The 19,399-nt window shown below is 32.0% G+C and overlaps 1 protein-coding gene across 5 annotated transcripts; it reads left to right on the top strand.

The window, feature by feature from the left end:
- The first annotated feature begins 1,564 nt into the window (after positions 1-1,564).
- On the top strand, positions 1,565-19,004 carry LOC126769461 (mitosis initiation protein fs(1)Ya-like). 5 transcript variants are annotated; one of them, XM_050488275.1, is made up of 6 exons: positions 1,565-1,700; positions 8,993-9,671; positions 10,246-10,451; positions 10,981-11,182; positions 11,262-11,828; positions 18,628-19,004. In XM_050488275.1, exons 1-6 carry the CDS (start codon positions 1,683-1,685, stop codon positions 18,882-18,884), a joined length of 1,929 nt encoding a protein of 642 aa, XP_050344232.1. In that variant the 5' UTR covers positions 1,565-1,682; the 3' UTR covers positions 18,885-19,004. The 5 variants fall into 5 exon arrangements, with proteins under 5 accessions (XP_050344232.1, XP_050344233.1, XP_050344230.1 ...); XM_050488276.1 differs by having other exon boundaries at positions 10,252-10,451; XM_050488273.1 differs by having other exon boundaries at positions 9,006-9,671.
- Positions 19,005-19,399: the final 395 nt, after the last annotated feature.

Consider the following 19,399-nt stretch of genomic DNA (forward strand, 5'->3'; position numbering starts at 1 on the left):
AACTCACTATATTATATATTTCTGTATTACAATAATTTATTATATGCTTTATGAAATATTACATCGAAAACGAATAGTTTTCACTGAAGTAAATTTGAAATTTTATTTATAAACAAAATACGCGACAACCAATCAGGGCTGTTATCAAAAATAACTAACGTCAATTTAATTTGATACCGCTATTTTATTGGCCTCAGAGTAACATCTTTCAAATACCAACAAGGTACAAATCGCCAAGGGGTTTGAAAGCCGTCCGAAACTATTGCCAGTTTAATACGCCTTATACCACCGTGGGCTTGGACGAACGCGAATTATAATAGTTGAATGTTGTTAATTAATCTATGGTATTATTTTGATTTATATTTTTATATGAAAATTGAAAATTTTGCTCATCAAGTACAACAATAAAAGCAATTGAATACAACAACAAAATTAACCTTTTTATTCATCATTTCCTCTGGGTACTATTATCATCACGCCTTCAAGAAGAAACAACTTGAAAATGTTATTATTAGTGTCTGACGACTATTTATTAATGTATTACAGGCACAAGGCAGATATTTGTTTCCACAGGTCGGTATCGCATTGGCGATGTAAGGGATGATTAGTATTTCTTGCCAATATCTGTCGATGGTGACCACCAGGTGGCCCGTTAGCCCGTCCACCGATATTTAAAAAAAAAACATATGAAAAAAAAATCAGTTAACTATTCTCCCACAAGTCCTACAGATCTAGTCTCGGTCAACACTATAATACATGTATTGTAGTGTATATACAGCTAAGTATGATAATGAACTTATTTATAAAGATAAGTCTGTTGATTTATTTAGTGACAATACAAAAAAGAAAAAGAAATTTATTAAAATATTGAGTATAAGCTCAAAAAAAAATTTGCTAAACGGTTCAATATCATAACGAAAATAATACTTTTGTAATGATATTTTATATTGTAAGTATGTATGTACGCTCATAATGCGTAAACTATTAAAATAGCTTTGTTTTTCTTCCGTTATTAATTCGTTTTATTAATTTATTAAGCCTAATAAAAAGAGGTTTATGTGTGTGTTATTTAATTATATGTTAGTTTGTCTAGAGTTTATGTTTGTTAGTTAAAGCACCCAAACCAGCTGACAAGGTTTATGGGTGTCAGGAATAAAATTAAACAATAATATTTTGTTGTTAATAAATAAAATAAAATAAATAAATAAATGGAAAGAAGCAGTACTTGTTATTAATGTTATTTTATTTCCTATATTATTCGTTATTCTTGTTTTCATATTAATTTGTACATAGTAGGTGAATATTCAAAAATACTTCTAATACAAATTAACTGTACGTTAGCTATGTTGCACGGTATAACAACCTCTAAGAGGAATTATCTGTAACCCAGTAGCATAAGGCTTTGTAACGTGCGATATTAAATACATATAATTTATTTGTGGTCCTAGTAAAAATAAATAATTAACATTTATACGATCACAACTTGTCAGACGTATTTATAATTAACGAGGGTACTTGAATATTTTGATCGACGATATAACTTTCTTGCGTGAAGTGATTTGTATCATAGATTTATTAAATATTGTTTTAAACATTGGGAGCCTATAAGTGTATATAGTGTTTCAGTTAAGCAATTGATTGTTATCTTAATTGTTTTGGGATGAAATGTTTTCAACGCTACAATGAAAAACTCAGTCGAGGTTAGTTGGTGTTCATTTATTTCATTTTATATTTTATAAGTTGGTGGACGCGCAAATGGGCTATCGGATGTTAAGGGGTCATCACGGCTCCTAAACATTGGCGATGTGAGAAATATTAACCATTCTTTGCATCGCCAATGCGCAAACCTTGTTAACGAAGATGTTATAGTCCCTTGTATCTGTAGTTTCACTGGCTCACTTACCGTTCAAACCGGAACGCAACAATACTAAGTATTGCTGTTAAGTGGTAGAATATAAGTGGGTGGTACCTACCATGATATTTGGGCTTATCTCAGTGACAACTAAAGATTTTGCGTTTATTCTTATTATTATTAATACATATATAGTTATACATATAGTTGTCTATTCAGAGTATCTGTATTGCTAGTGAGACAGTATATTTTTTATTTTTGGTTATAATAATATGTAGGTAACTTGGCAAATGGACTACCTGATAGTAAGTGGTCACCACCGCCTATAGATATTAGCGAAGTAAGTAAATTGACCATTATTTATATTAGCCAAATGGATTTCCTTATTGCTTTTCTTTCACTGACGCAATAAAATGTCCTACTAGTTTCAAAAAAATATTAAAACTATCGTATTCGCTAAAATATCTGATAGAATTTCATTTGGATTAATATTTTTTCCAATTCCATTTCAAGAAGATTTCTCCTTTCCAAATAAAAACTAACAAGTACATTTGCTTTTATTTTTAAAATGTATTACATTTCTAGATGAAAGGTAACATCGTGTCACTAAGCCGTATTCCATGACATGTGAAGTGTAACGCTGGCCATGATATTATATAAAGAAATATATAAAATCTGTCTTAATTCGTCAAGTAAATTTCGCGATTGATATGTTTTTGTATAGATATCATAGTACCTGTACGTATAATATCATTACAATTAGTGGTTTAGTTAGGTGAGTGAGCCAGTGTAATTACAGGCACAAGGGACATAAAATCTTAGTTCCCAAGGTTGGTGGCGCATTGGCTATAAGCGATGGTTGACATTTCTTACAATGCCAATGTCTAAGGGCGTTTGGTGACCACTTACCATCAGGTGGCCCACATGCTCGTCCACCTTCCTATTCTATAAAAAAAAAAAAAGTTAAGACGCATAGATTTATTTTCACCTAGATAATATTACTCTTGTATTTAATTAAATAAATTTTAACCGTATCTATTAATTCAATAAAATTAATTAGACAGAGGAATAAATATTTAGTTAAATATAGTTTAAATGTATCAAAGACTTATAAAATGAGAAATAGATAAAAGTTAAATTAATTTAACAAACATAATAACAAAAAAATATATAACAACAAAAAGTAGACATAATATAAAAAACTTTTTATAACGTTATATACAGCGTGTATTGCACCCAGGATGCTGCTGCTGTCCACTTTAGTCCTTCCCATCGTCAGCTTTCGAGGAATTAAGGACTGGTCCATTTTTCACCCAAATGATCGAAATAACGATTAAACGGGAAAATGATGCCAGCATTCTTGCAACCATTCCGCGGTCATGTTTTTTTGTACAGTAGCTATTTTAATATTTCTTTATATATATTTATATTTAAGGGTTAAATGTAATTAAATATATTAAAGTTCATATATATGTTAAAAAAAAACTAAATATATTGATCTCAAGCACAGGCAACTTCTACTATTGTCCAATTTTGGTCAAATATTTAAACGTATTTTCTATTCAAATTTTTGCAATACTTCACTGGTGGTAGGGCTATGTGCAAGCTCGTCTGGGTACTCATAATATATTCTACATCAAAATAGCAGTACTTGGTATAGTTGTGTTCCGGTTTGAAGGGTGATTAAGCCACTGTAGTTACAGGGACAATGGACATAACATCTTAGTACCCAAGTTTGGTGGCGCAATTGCGATGTAAGCGATGGCTAACATTTCTTACAATACCAATGTCTATGGGCGTTGGTGACTTCTTACCGTCAGGTGTTATGTCCCGTGTGCCTGTAATTACACTGGCTCACTCAACCTTCAAACCGGAACACAATAATACCAAGTACTGTTGTTTTGCGGTAGAATATCTGATGAGTTGGTGGTACCAGACGAGCTTGCACAAAGCTCTACCACCAGTAAACTTCTATTATTTGGCTTCAATGCTTCTATTTCTACTTTGTAAATAATTAACTCTACTGTACATTTATTTCGGCCGACGGTGTACGAAACACACTTAGGTTAGACGTAATGTGGTTGACCAGAACACGGTTTCGCTTTTTGCTTGCTCCGGTCCGGCCGGTCTGACATAATCGCGTTTTGACTTTCTTTGTACGACCTTGACTGTTTTTTTGCAGTTATTAAAAGTCTCTCAACTTTTATTCTTTCCATTTCAATATTTTATTTGTATTTTATATTAACAAAATAATCCACAAAATTAAAATATTCTTTGCTCTTATTGCTTGCTGTACAAGCATTTTTGAAATTTCATATAACAGGATTAAATTTTATTTACTAATATATAAATGCGAAATTATTTGTCTGTAACGCTTTCATGGCAAAACTACTGAACCGAACGAGAACATTATTGTTTTATACATAAGTAGACTAATGATCGACATGCGTTACTACTACAAATTTGTTTACAAACTATTATAAAACACGTGCGTTAAATAATTACCGCCTTAACAAACATGCTCAAAATTATACTAATTATCATAGTTCAATTGATAAGGAAGTTGATGTGTTGCATTACATCAGAGTAACAATGAATTTTTTTTTAATTTAAACTAAGCCCATTTTTAAGAAATTTACAGCTTGTGTTAGGAGACTTAACCTGTAACTTTTACATTGCTAGGCGGCTCTAAACCATTTTGCTATTACACTATCGCTGTACTCTTCAAAGTATATATCGGAAAAATACAATATAATATAATTCACGGGCCGGTTGGCGTGGTTGGTAGATACTTTCCTTTCACGCCAAAGGTTGTGAGTTCGATTCACACCAACGACAGACATTTGTGTTCATGAACATGTATATTTGTCCTGAGTCTGGGTGCAATTATCCATATAAGTAAGTATTTACTAAAGAAAAGTAGTATATGTAATGCATCAGTTGTCTGGTTTCCATAGTACAGGCTCTGCTTAGTTTGGGATCAGATGGCCGTGTGTGAATAATGTCCCAGGATATTTTTATATTATTATTATAAAAGGTTTTATATGAGAAAATACATGTATGTGCCATCTTTAATGGTGATCAGTTAAACGATGTTGAAGTCTATTAATCTGAATACCAACATTTATTTTTATATATAAGATTTTGTAAACTCAATTATCTAACATGTTAAATTCTGACATCTCAATTTAATCAAATTAAGTCGCATCACTCCCTCCGCGTTCGTTAATGCACTTAACTAAGTGATAGCATAAGCTATATTGCTATGTATTAATTATATTCTACGATCAAGTATTAAAATATCTTAAAATTATTAAAACAAGATATATCATGAAATAGAAATCATGAAATAAAATAAAAGCCGAGACGGTCAGTGGTTAGAACGTGTGAATCTTAACCGATGATCGTGGGTTCAAACCCGGCAAGCACCACTGAATTTTCATGTGCTAAATTTGTGATTATAATTCATCTCGTGCTTGACGGTGAAGGAAAACATCGTGAGGAAACCCGCATGTGTCTAATTTCATTGAAATTATGTCACATGTGTATTCTACCAACTCGCATTGGAGCAGCGTGGGGGAATAAGCTCTAAACCTTCTCCTCAAAACGGGAGAGGAGGACTTAGCCCAACATTAACAGGCTGTTACTGTGTGTATCATGAAATATAGTTAAATAACTAATTCGAAAACCTAAATAAACAAAACAATCTACAAATAATGGATCGTATTTTAAACGCTTATCACGTCAATCTATAAAATATATAATTACAATTTTATATACTTAAACCATCTCTGAAACGCGTCGCATCTTGTGATATAAGTTTAATGTTTTTTTTTAATTAGTTTCCCCGTCCCTTTCCATTCATAATTCTCATTCCCTATTTATAATTATAAATAGATAATCTTATGTTAATTTATAAATTAAATAACGAGATTTTTATACATTTAAAAAGTATTATAGCAATTGTGAGTTGTATTTTGATTATTTACATAATAATTATAAACACGCAAATTTAACTAAATTTAGGTGTTATTGTAACCGCAACGCTCAAAATTACTTATTTAACTATAATGTGACATATATAGAACAAACATAATTATGATATTGGTTTTACCAATATGTGCTTAATATAATAATTAATTAATAATTTATATTCATTAGAGCTTTGCTAATAATATAGGATTTAATAGCCGTAGTTTTTTTTTGTATTATAGTATTTATATTTGAGCATTTATGTACTTTTCTAAATAATATAATGCTGAAAATTTGGTTATGAAACTATCAAAATAAAGACTTATGTGCAGGAAATAAATTATATAATATATAAATTAAATTAACCTGATTAATAAATAAAATAAAATTTATTTAAAAAATACTTTGAGGGGTTGGTTTAAGATTAATAATGACTTTAATTTTTTTATGACAAATTCAAAATTAATTTGTAATTCCAACTATTGGTAAGAAACGTCCAGGTGACCGCTAAAGTACAAAAAAATATTAGACCAAAATCAGTTCAGCAGATTATGGGGAGCGCATTGCGAACACTACACACCGGAATTTAATCCATAATAATTTTATCACATTCACAGTCACGGATTGGATAGGCTGCGGGATCTTGTTAATATAATGCATCCGCGGCCTCTCCCTTACTGTGCTCCGCTCGTGGCTCGGCGGAGTTCTCCTCAGGGGGCGAAGATAATTCCCCCCCCCCTCCCCGCACTCCTCGATAGTGCACTCGACAGCGCGAGGCCATCCCGTTTGCCGTCCTCCTCAGGGCCGTCTCGCATCCACGGCCCCAGGCCCTATCTTTTAAGCCCCGGGCGTCGGGGCTGTATGCCAATGTCTATGGGAACTCAACTAGGATCAGAGACCCACACAGGCGGGCACACTAGCCTACCTGTATTAATTAATTAATTTATTTACATGTTAACACCAACAAGTATTACAACAAATATACACAATAAATTAAAAACCAACATCAGAATTTAGGCAATAACCTACCTTTTCATAGGTGTAAAATTACTTGAATTATAGTCAACATTGTAAAAAAGAAATAGGGACATTTAATAAAACTAACGAAAAAAAATATTGAGAAAATAAGATAAGATTTTTTTTTTCCAATTGATTAATAATTTAATTAGTTAAGTAAAATAGAATAAAATAATCGTTTATGAATTTAAGTACACTAAGTAATTTAAACTGAGTCATAATGAAAATATTTAGTTTGAATTATTCATATTATAGTAAATATTTAGTCTATATGGCAGATCTCAAACGCGTAATGACTACTGTGAATTTATATAATATAAGGTATCAATTGTTATTTTTATACATTATAGTTTTTTTCTAATTAAATAAATTGTCATTAAAATGTCGGGGTCGAGTAAAAAAAAAAATTAAACGAACGAAGAATCCAAAACATTTCTCATGGCTCGACCCGGCAATATGGAACTAAAAGCCACACAATCCATTAGAGCAATGAAGCAGACGAATTGGTTTAACGAAAATTATTTCGACGGACAATCTCAATGAGTTTGGGAGATATAGTTTACCAAGTTATTAGTCAGCTGTGCTTATACAACATTCGTGTCACGTGACCGCACTTATAAATTTGTAGACCCTAAAGTCTACGTGATTTCAGAAACTAGTACACTTTATTTACAACCGTCTGTTTGCTTTAATTGGAACCTTTAATAGTACGAAAGACGATAATAGAAATATATACCCGCATCTGTTATTTGATGATGACAAAGCTTATATTTTAGATAATATGTACATTGATAAATCACAAATGCATTGCCTCGCTAAATCTCGGGCCAACTGTTAATTAATATTAACTTCAATTCACTTTTTATGATCAACTTCTCCGATTTGTTATTGAGGAAAATCAAACATTAGTGGAGAAAATTTTACTTAAGGAATTGGAAAAATATAGGTTGTCTACTTTCTCTTCAGCAAAACTAGGTTATTTTATTCCCTGTTTAACAGTATTCGGTTTCCTTGTCAAAAGAGTGACACGTCCATGGTATTCACGCTTCTCTGTTACTATCCCAGCTCGAACTGGTATGCTTAAAAGTTTAAAATCTAGGCATAGATGTGACATATTATGGGAATAAAATAATCTTTCATTTTATAAAAAAATAACTGAGATGTGCGTGTGTTGGATGCTTTTCTACCAAATATAATCAACGAATTCGCTTTTGAGCGGCGTGTTTACAAGAGCTCTAATTCTTTTATTTAAGAACAGGGTAGGTTTTTGATCAACAATGTGTTATTTATTGTTTTTGTTGTTGTTTTTATTGTTTTCTTTATTAAAACTAAAAGTAGTGACTCCATTCATTCTCTCACATTGAAATCTAAATACCATATAGATACTAAATAGATTTCGGCTACAAATTATTTATATTAAAATATATAAATATTTTAATTATAAAATATAGTATTATTAAAATATATTTTTCTTATATCTCAAATTTCCGATCTAAACAATTTTTTATTGATTCTTTACTTTACTTTTATTTAATTTTATATTTTTTTTATAATTACTGAAACATTTTTTTACAATGAATATGAACTTTGAAATTCTAGGTTTGAATGTTGTTCAGAAAATAAGCACTCCAAGGACCTTCAAGAGAAAATATCCAGAAACCCATTCATCCATCCAATCAATTAGTAGAGGATCACGAGCAATCTCACTATCACATATACTTCCCAATTATTACGTAAACGGTTTACCTTTGACTCATCCGTCCATCACTGATTTAAATCTAGCCCGATTTATCAATCAGACTTCAAAAATAGCTTCAATTTCACAGCTTGTTTTATTATCCAAGCAACTCACTATTTAAATTTCTCGTAATATGTGACTAAAATATCTTAAGCTAGGAAAAATCCTAGGGTTTTTTGAAGCGATAAATAATTTTAGGACGCAATTGTGCAAGTTAAGCTGTCTATTATAATAGAGTAAATAATTAATTAAAAGTTTTGAATTGAAAACAAGTTAGGAGAGCGGTCCGAAGGTCGTCTAAAGTATTATCAATATGCGTTGTTGATTTTACAATGTGTATATATTATTATCATTGGCAAGCTTATACCTATTTAGTCTTATATTTACTTGGTTTAAATTTATATTATTTTTAGGAACGTTGTATAGTTTGTCAACTAGTATTTTGCTGCGGGGATTGTCGTTGGAGGCATGAAAAGGTTACACACGGTCTGACTTACGATTGTCCCATTTGCCGAGGTCACAGATTCCTTTGTCGACCTGAAGACTTAAATGAAGACTTTATTCAACACCTCTCAACAGAACATTTACCATTACAGTGCAAGAAGTGCCATAAGTTTTTCCTGACTATGGAAGATTTTGATGAAATAGATAAATGTACAACTATTTCCGAACTAGTGGATGAAGATAAAAAAGATTTAAATGTTGATAATAAATTCGATTCAATTTATGAAAAAGTTCATAATAGTGATGCTGAAAATTTTGAAGCAATTGTCTCTGTTAATAATTCTACCAAAACAGCGATCATTACGCCAATTATACGAAAGAAGTATCTAGTCGATTATGAATCTAGTGACACTGACTATGAAGACAGTCCAAAAGAACAAATTATGGCAACACCCCATCCAAAATTGGTTCCAAAAACATCAAAATTTAAAAGGCAACGCGCAGCCACACCGCATACAAAGAAGATTTCAAGTTTAATGAGACAGCAGGTGGTTGAAGAAGAAGAAGAAAATAATTATATTGAAGATGAAGATTATGACGATTCACCAATCAGCAAAACAACGCCATCTAGAAGTGAAAATATCGAAAGTAAGTATTGTTATATTAAATTTCGGTTACATACACATATGTATTATAATAAAAACCTTAGAAAATCACAGTAAAAACTCGACATTAAGTTCTAACTCTTAGTCAGTGTTTTTGAAAAGTTATAAAGTTATTTAACATACCATTATTTATGCGATCTTGATCGATTTGATCGCTCGACTTCCTCAATTCACAAAGGGCCTCTTAAATATGAACACTCCTTGTAATTTAACACAAATAAGGAAACAAGAAATAAGCAGTGTCGTCATATCTTTAACGTCTGTTATGGAAATCGCAAGATTTTAATGGGCTTTAATTTATTTAATTTTCTTTTCAACCAATTATTTTCAATGATACTTCAGATATTTCAGTCACTCAATTTATCTGATTTAAGTTTTACCTGTTTATAAAAGAACTCGTCAAATTCTAATTTTTATTTAACACCATTAAAGCTAATAAAAAAACAATATAATTTTTACTGGATATCTTTTAATTTTATACATAATTTTGAAAATAAATTGTTGTTTAGTGTTCTTATTCCATAAACAAATATTATTAAAAAATATTCTTCCCCAAGTTACAGATTCCGAAAAAGAAATGACAACACCAAATTCACACTTACCACACGTCATGAAGCTCGCGCAGATTGTGACTACCAGTACACCGACACACCCTGTAACCGGGGGGAACTGGTCCATGTTCCCGGGACCTGGAAATGACTCTCCTCTCTCGGAAATCGAAACTACTGAAAGTCCAGCTCAAAGTATAGACAAAGAAATGGAGGTAATGGTACAACAATGTACCGTCGACAATTTTTGTTATTCTTAATTTCAGTACAATAAATATCAACATATTATTACCAGAAAAACTGAAATTTAAAACAAATTCTATACTAAAAGTAATAAGAAAAAAAAAACATTTTATTAGTAATGTTTGCTTATATTTTGTAGTCTTTGATAGAACAAAAGTATATTATAAATTTTTCAACATATAATTGATTCAAATTTCATACGATATATTTTCATCCTTTTGTCGTCACTAAGATGAAAATCTTGTCACACTTGTGGGGAATAAATTGTATAGCAATTTTAACGTTGCTATATTGATCCTTAAATTCTACTGAAGAGTTTTTACCGAACATTTTCCAATCTTGAGCCAAGAAATTTTATACGGCGCCTTACCGCTTTAGCGTGAAATATGTGCTCAACTTACCACCTAAAATTTTCGTTATATTTTCAATAAAAAAAATTGTTTATCTTTTTAAGTTGTATTAAAATGAAATTTTATTAAGTTTGTATGGTTAACATTTTAGGCATGTAAAACAGATGATCTTGCACCAAAGCTGAAAAGTATTATAATTATTGGAAGTCGCTCTAAGCTCGGTAGTCAAGATAGCTCAGAGAAACAAGTTACGTTCCAGGATAGTGAAAATAATAATGAATCTTCTATTAAAACCAAGAAAGTTAAATTCGCTGATGATACAGTTTTTGAACAGGAACCTAAAAGGAAGCGAGGTATGACATGTTATAATTGACGTTTATAGTTCTTATCGCATTATACATTTCCATTCATAAAGTTAAATAAACATTTTAGTATTTAGAAAACCAAAACGTATGTTAACACCTGGTCCGCAAAAGCCAAGATATACATACAATCCACGATTTCAAGCACTAATCAATCGTTTCGAAAGTCAAGCAATGACGTATGCCCGAACACCACTCAATACCAAAGAGCGCAAAGAAAAAGATTTAGAAGACACACCACCGGCCGGAGATCATAATAAGCCCGCACGAGCAATAAGTTTCAAAGACGATAGCCCGGTTGTGGAAACGGAAAGTCAATCAAAAGAGTCCAATGAATTATTCAAAACCTGCGTCGAATCTCCAGTTGGACCGATCAACAACGCAATATCAACGTTAACAGCTAATATTGCGGGCTCGCTCCAGACTTGTCTTACGTCTGTTTTACGCTCGACGGACGACGAAACAGAGATACAATTCAAATTCGTTATCACAAAGAAAAAAGTTTGTGTTAGAAGGCTTGCTGAGGACGGCGGATGTGTTAATTTAACTGAAGTAGAGAGGCAGGAACTGACGAATAAAGAAAATATTTGGTCGTCTGTTGCGAGAGCGGTTAAGAATGTTTTTTGGGGTAACCAAGGTAACAGATTTTTTTTTATACTTGAAAAGTAACAGCCTATGAATGCCCCACTACTGCGCTAAGGCCTCCTATCCTTTCTTCAGGAGAAGGTTTGGAGCTTATTCCACCACACTGCTCCAATGCGGGTTGGTGGAATACTGTGGAATAATGTGGCAGAATTTCAGAAAATAATGAAAATAGACACATGCAGGTTTTCTCACGATGTTTTCCTTCACCGTCAACCACTAGATGAATTATACATATACACAAATTAACCACACGAAATTTCACTTGTGCTTGTCCGAATTCGAACCCACAGTTATCGGTTAAGATTGATGCGTTCTAACCACCAGTGGTTAGAACGCATCAACATTTCCCTGGACCACTTGTGGTCAACAAACAGACTTAATGTCCTGGAAGCAATTAACAAATCATAATAATAACGTTGGAAATATTTTCAAAGAATACCATTACAGTTACCAAATTATCTCCACATTCTATTATCAGTAGAATAATAATAATAATAATAATATCCTGGGACATTTTTCACACACGGTCATCTGATCCCAAATTAAGCTTATACGAAGAAACTATAAGAATAAATATTACTTTCAGAATACACACAGAAATATCTCCTGTTTTCCAAGTATTTCGTTCAATAGCTTCTATATTATTGGTACGATATTTAAAAGACGATATTATTAATTCAGAAAATTATATTTCTAGTATATTATGGGTTTTTTAAAATAAAATTTAGTAAAAATAATGTTTAATCCTAGGTCATTTTTTCTAATACTTTTAGTTTTATTACTTCGCGACTGATTGAGTTACCCAAAAAGCGCACGCGTAAGCGTTGTATAAAACTTTTGTATGTGACTTATCATAGTTTTTATCGCATATAACTACAACACTTTTGTACCTACTCGTCTGGGTAGATACCACAGACTTACAAATATTCTGCCGCTAAATAGATAGAGATACTTAATATAGTTATGTTTCGGATTGAAGGGCGAGTGGGCCAGTGTACAAGGGATATTATATCTTAGTTCTCAAGCTTCGTGGCACATTGACAATGTAAGGATTTTTTTATATCTCTTACAATACAGTGCTTATGCCCATGGACAATGGTGACCATTTACCATCGCGTGGCCCAAAAATTTCACAATATAGCATAAATACAGTTAGTCTATAACTACACCTAGAACTATATACTACATACTTGTTCGTTTCATGCATCTCAATTAAAAAAAAATATATCTTACTAAAAATATAGAAGACGAGGTAGAATTTCTTTGAACGCTGCGTTACGTTACGTTAAACTTTTTTCAAAGTTATATTCTTATCGAGTAAGAAAAATATTTTGCAACAAGGAAACTTTCTCTGAATCGCATTAGGATTTAGATGTGTTGCGGGTTAGCTGAGAGAGGGCTACAAATGTATTCAGCTATAGAACCTCACTTTTCTCACTTGCTGTATGCGAGGAACTATTATGTTATAGCAGCAGGAAAATGTTTTATATAATAACAATAAAAAGTAGAACAAAAGTTTTATATAATGATAATAAAAAGTAGAACACTAGTCGACTTCAAAAATTTGCATATAAACTTCAAGTAAGAACTTAAAAATAATATGTAAATATTTACCGTTTTTTATTAGTCAGTTTTGGAGTCACTTTTCATACCTAAATAAATTTGCATTGCTTTACTTTCGCTAGTACTGATTTGGCTTTTATTAAATATTTAGATTAAATGCTAGTTTCAGCCCCATTCTTTGCCCGGGTGTGAGGGAGAGAGCAATTGTTAGGTATACTACCTTCTTTTCTGTACCCTCTGAGCTATATTCAAAATATCATAATGATCAGTTGAGTAGACATGAAAGCACAACAAACGAACAAGCAAATTTCATTCGACTCAACTCATTTTCGCATTTATAATTTGCTCATCATCATTTAACATCCTCAGTACCATCACTAATATAACGAAGCTGATTTGATAACATCCTTATTTGAGTTTTAATAAATATCATAATTAATATCTATAAGTATAAACATCTTTGCACGGGCAGAATAATGGTCGACATAAAACGTTTGTATCGTAATACACGTAACTCAATGGTTTACGTGGTGATGTCCTTTGAGCTTTACTCTGTTCAATCTTGCTTGATATCAAATTTCATCACAATCTGTTCAGTGACTGATCTCAAGACAGATTAGCCAACTGCGTAGGAGATATTATAGTACACAAGTGTGTGCGCAAACACAAGTGCACTCTCTATTCCCTAACTCATAATTCGACGGGACGGCAATCTGTCACGACCGGAAAGAGTTCAGGCGCAGGACTAACGGCTTTACGTGCTTTCCGAGGCACGGGAGTGTATACACTTCTAACTTCCAGACTCCGGGCTGCTACTTAGAATTTTCTGACAGAAAAACCCAGTAACATTTTATTGGCCCGACCTGGGCATTCAACCCAGGACCGCTTGATCTGCCGCCTTAAATATAATACATACTTATAATCAACATACATATACTATACCATTTACTTAAATATTGAATTAAATATACAGATTAGTATGCGGAATGTTACTACAACTATATATTACTTACATACAAATTAAATGTAATAAAACTATGGACATACGTTTATTACGAACAAAATTACTGTAGACCCTTTCGATAAGAACACGTAACGCGTAGCGAGACAATATTTCTTACTCTTCTGCACATGTTCCCAGACTCCAATTACTTAACGTACGATTAATGTATGAAATATCAAACAATATATTACGTGGTAAGAAAAGGTTGATTACGTTAATATGTTAAGTAATTTTTCAATAATAATTAATAACTTTGCTTCGAAGTTTCCGAGATTTTTTTTACTACTGTAAGTAATGTAACTAACACTAACCTTGGGAACTAAGATGTTATGTTTCTTGTGACTAGTTACATTCTCACTCACTCACCCTTCAAAGTAGAATGCACCAATAACGGCGGTAGACACATTCCATCAGGTGAGCCTTCTAACCGTTTGCCCCCTCTTACGTAAAACACACCTATACTAAGTATTGCTGTTTCGTAGAATGTCTGATTACTAAGTACCCATGGCCTGCATTCATTCCTACCACCAAAGAAAATACATGTTTAGTTTCATAATCGACCAATAATTAATGTATTATTCTTTAATATTTTTGAGTTGATTTAAGGAGTAGTACCTTTATATAAAAAGCCGAGTTGGCCCTGTGGTAAGAACGCGTGAATCTTAACCGATGATCGTGGGTTCAAACCCGGGCAAGCACCACTGAATTTTCATGTGCTTAATTTGTGATTATAATTCATCTCGTGCTTTACGGTGAAGGAAAACATCGTGAGGAAACCTGCATGTGTCTAATTTCACTGAAATTCTGCCACATGTGAATTCTACCAACCCGCATTGGAGCAGCGTGGTGGAATAAGCTCCAAACCTTCTCCTCAAAAAGAGGAGAGGAGGCCTTTAGCCCAGCAGTGGGACATTCACAGGCTGTTACGGTTACGGTTTACGGTACCTTTATATATATATACATATTATGTTTAATAAGCTGTAGTAGTAGGAACAGCAAAATATAACGCTATTTTTAGTAGTTATAAAAAATAATAACCTGGATCTTGGTAGCTAACCATTGAAACAGTCCTTTTTTATTTCAAATGAGCAAATCAAAAACATTTACCTTCAATTCACCAAAACGTAATAAAAAATTCCCAAAAACGTTTCAAACGCGATAGAAAAATGCAATATTGCTTTACGGATTCCACATTCTTTCTATTCACTTCCATTTTTATTTTCACTCGTAAGCCAGATTACACGAATAATAATTTTTTCTTCTATTTTAGATCCAATTACGGTTTAGTGTATTTAATTTATTTCTGACAATACAAGGTCAGCATTTCATATATATTTGATTCGATTGAAATAATTGTAGAGAAGAATTTGTGTTAAACAGCAATTTCGTTTATGAATAACATTTTTTTATCGTTTGCAGTTAAAATTCTTGGATCTTGGAGAAAGTAGTGTTAAACATTTCGAAACAATATAACACCCTGTTATTGCCTCAAATGGAAATAGAAACCTTTCTGGTAATTTTCGACCAGAGAATCGGTCAGTCGGAAATTCTAGCATTTTCGTTCTTCCAAGCAGTCGAAACTTATAATATATTACTACCATTTTAACCCCCGGCGGGAAATGAGGTGTTATAAGCTTATGACAGTACACACAGTATTATTGTGTCTGTCTGCGGCACCGTAACTCCTCAGAGCTCAATTTAAATAATTGTTAAATAAACAAATGTAATAATCATTTCTAAATTATTATATTATCTATAGAGAACTTAAATAATCAATGTTTTCAGTCAGCTTATAATAAAACTTAAGACAATATGAAGAGCATTTGCAACAATACTGTACATTGCAATAAAATTTATAAATATAAGAGCGCCGTTAAATTTAATTCGATACAAAACAAAAGCGCGAAGATCGTAAATTAAACATCTTACCCAAGTCTAGCACGTACTAAGTAAAGCAATTCCCGCTTAGTACCACACAAACTAGCTTTATAATATTCAAGAAACTTTTATTACAAACTTAATAAGGATCATAATCTTTTAAGTATTTTCGTACTTAGATATTGCGATCGTTAAATGTTTGGATGTCAGAAACATTTTTTACGATGATGCGTCTACGTAATAATTTCTAACAAACGCTGTTACTCGTTAGTGACATTTAGATCACGGGATCGGGACGTGACCGCGACGCGTGATGAGACGAGACGAGACAGTAGCGGGTCGCTTGTAGACAGGAAGGGGTTAGGTATCGTCTGCTTCATTCTAGGTAATATGTCAAAGATTGACATATTCCCACTTGCATACTATGTTTGTTTTTGTCCGCGATCGGTCGTCCACTAACCTGTCATATGTCACTTCGTCTGATACGAAGAGCTGAATAAAAGCTATTCCATTATTCCTGCGCCTTATCTTTTCGATCTTAACGGACGTATGCTAAATGTATTGGGTTCCGGTGCGTGCATGGCTATTGCTGGCTGATGTTTGTAATGAAACTTTGACTGATTTATTTCACTGGAAAGTTATGTTATGTTTGATATAAATAAATGGCCATTCATTGATATCAAAATGTAGCCTTCATCTAACCACTATCGTTTTTATAAGACTAACGTGTATCTTTTTAGGGTCTCGTATGCTACGAGTCGGATTGATTATATCTTATTTAAATATTAAATATTTTTTTATTGCGGTAACAATATTTTTTCAAGATTTCGAGAAGTATACATAGAAAATTTCTACATTACACATAAGTCCGATGTGAATATATAATCTAAATGTGTTTAAGCTTTTCTAAGTTAATCAGTGCTGTCTTTTTCAAGATTCTACTTCAAATGTCATATCAATTAATTAATTTATTTATTTATATTGGTACACAAACAGAATAAATACAATCAGGGCATACATTAAAATTACGAACTTATACAATTTTATGCTAGATTACATTCCTAAGCACGTGTACACGGCATGCTCATCAAAATAATATTAATAGTCAGTTGTTCTATCTAATAATGGCAGAAAGAGATAAATCAGTGCTCAACTAAACAGCTGCTAAGCAACGTTGCTAAGCTCGTTTGTGACTTTACTAAGTCCCAAATGAGCATATAATTAGTCGCCTTTAAAACAGCATATAAATGGCTCACTGCTGGGCTAAGGCGTCTCCTTACAAGATAGGATTTCCAGCTTATTCTATCACGCTGCCTCATGATACAGTTACATGTGGAAATACATTGTCAACTAGTTAGAAATTGATACAATTATCCTTGAATACTTTGATCATTTAGTTGACCTTAAGCAGAACACTCATTGTGATAGACTTGTAGGTTTAACTGTCTAATTATAGATGAACACGATATAATAAATAATGAAAATTTGTGAACAGCGAACGCCCACTTGTCGTCATTTACACATTATTTACAATATTATTTGCGGACATTCTTTAATTTAAAAAAGGTTTTATGAAACACAATTGTGAGCTCATAATACATTAGGTTACAAATTTAGGTAACAATATTTTACTTGTCACAGACAGACTTATTATGTTTTACAATTAGCAGGTATGTGTTAATATGTTTATAACTAGATTTATTTATATATAAATTACCACCTAAAGCAACTATAATACACATTTAATACATTTTATTTTATTGCACTTTTACTAACAGGTAGCGAGGTACATTATTATTTACAATTGTTTTTTATTATAAATTAATGGTATTATAAATATTATAATATATTATAAATTAACCAGAATGTTCGAATTATATTTTGATTTATAAATGAAATTGTAACTGAAAGTTACGGAAATGTATATAAATATAACATAATTACAAACGGAATGAATTATTATTATAAATGTATAATATATATTAAGAAAGGCTTAAATAAATATTAAGAAAGAAATATTAATAATATTATTAATAGAATAAAAAATCTTAAAGACCCATAACACACCAAATTATATAAATAACGAAAAGATAGATGTCGCTAGTAGTACAATATTTTGATACAGTTTTAATAATCATTGGTAGCTCGGTCAATGTTCGATTACTATATTGAAGAAACGATTTATCTTTTCTTAACCTTAACCTTTAAAGTTAATATATTACTGCTAGGTTAACACCTAGCCCTTCGAGGATAAAATTTGGTGTGTTCCACCACGCTGCTCCGATTAGGGCTGGCATTCTCCAAACCTTAATACTTATATTAATGATATAATTGTAATTGTTTTCAGTCACACCACATGTACAAAACGATTCTAGTGATAGTTCATCAGCTTCGAAAAGAAAATTTGAACAGATGTCAGATTCGGAAATGAGTCCATTGAATCATAAACGTCACAAATACGAAGGCAGAATCAGAGGCAGACCTCCTCTCCACGGGAGTAGATGTGGCGTTTCCACCTTAAGAAATTCTCATTCAGCTGAACAGCATTCAATATTTAAAGAACTCTCAATGAACCAGGACGATGTCATGAATTTGAGTTTCTGAGACACAAATAATATCCCTCAGTGTTAAGTTAATGCGTGATCACGTGTTTGATGATTTATTTAAGTTTAATTTGTAGATAAATATTTCATAATTAATTTATAAACTGTTTTAGAACTTATGGCTATCATTATTTAATTATTTTTTTGTTCTGTTTTAATGAATACACAAGGATAAAAGTATGAGTCGTTTTAATTCATCTTAGAATTCCTTTACTCGATATATAAAAATAAGACATTATGATTCTTACAGGAATCTAGCCAACTTCATGGGACTAAATAGTGCATAATATAAGAAAGAAGATAAAAAACTAAATAACTCTTATTGGGCTGACCTGGGATTTGACCCGAAGGACCTTGGACTGTGTATCTTTATGTGTCACCATTAGACGAATTCAAATTCATAGTCTATATAAAACTCCCAATAAACCTTAACACTAATATTCCACAAAAGACAAGACCTAAAAGTTATATAGGTATTTTCATCACAAGCCAAATTCACGCGTTTTTGAAAGTAAG

The sequence above is a fragment of the Nymphalis io genome, chromosome 7 (genome assembly GCF_905147045.1).
Source record: "Nymphalis io chromosome 7, ilAglIoxx1.1, whole genome shotgun sequence".
Lineage (NCBI taxonomy): Eukaryota > Metazoa > Arthropoda > Insecta > Lepidoptera > Nymphalidae > Nymphalis > Nymphalis io.

Bases quoted from the DNA above. Each gene is read 5' to 3' on its own strand.
- LOC126769461 (XM_050488273.1), top strand. From the start codon at position 1,661: ATGAAATGTTTTCAACGCTACAATGAAAAACTCAGTCGAG. The intron at 1,701-9,005 runs GTTAGTTGGTGT...AACGTTGTATAG, and splicing joins CAATGAAAAACTCAGTCGAG to TTTGTCAACTAGTATTTTGC. The intron at 11,183-11,261 runs GTATGACATGTT...TAAACATTTTAG, and splicing joins GGAACCTAAAAGGAAGCGAG to TATTTAGAAAACCAAAACGT.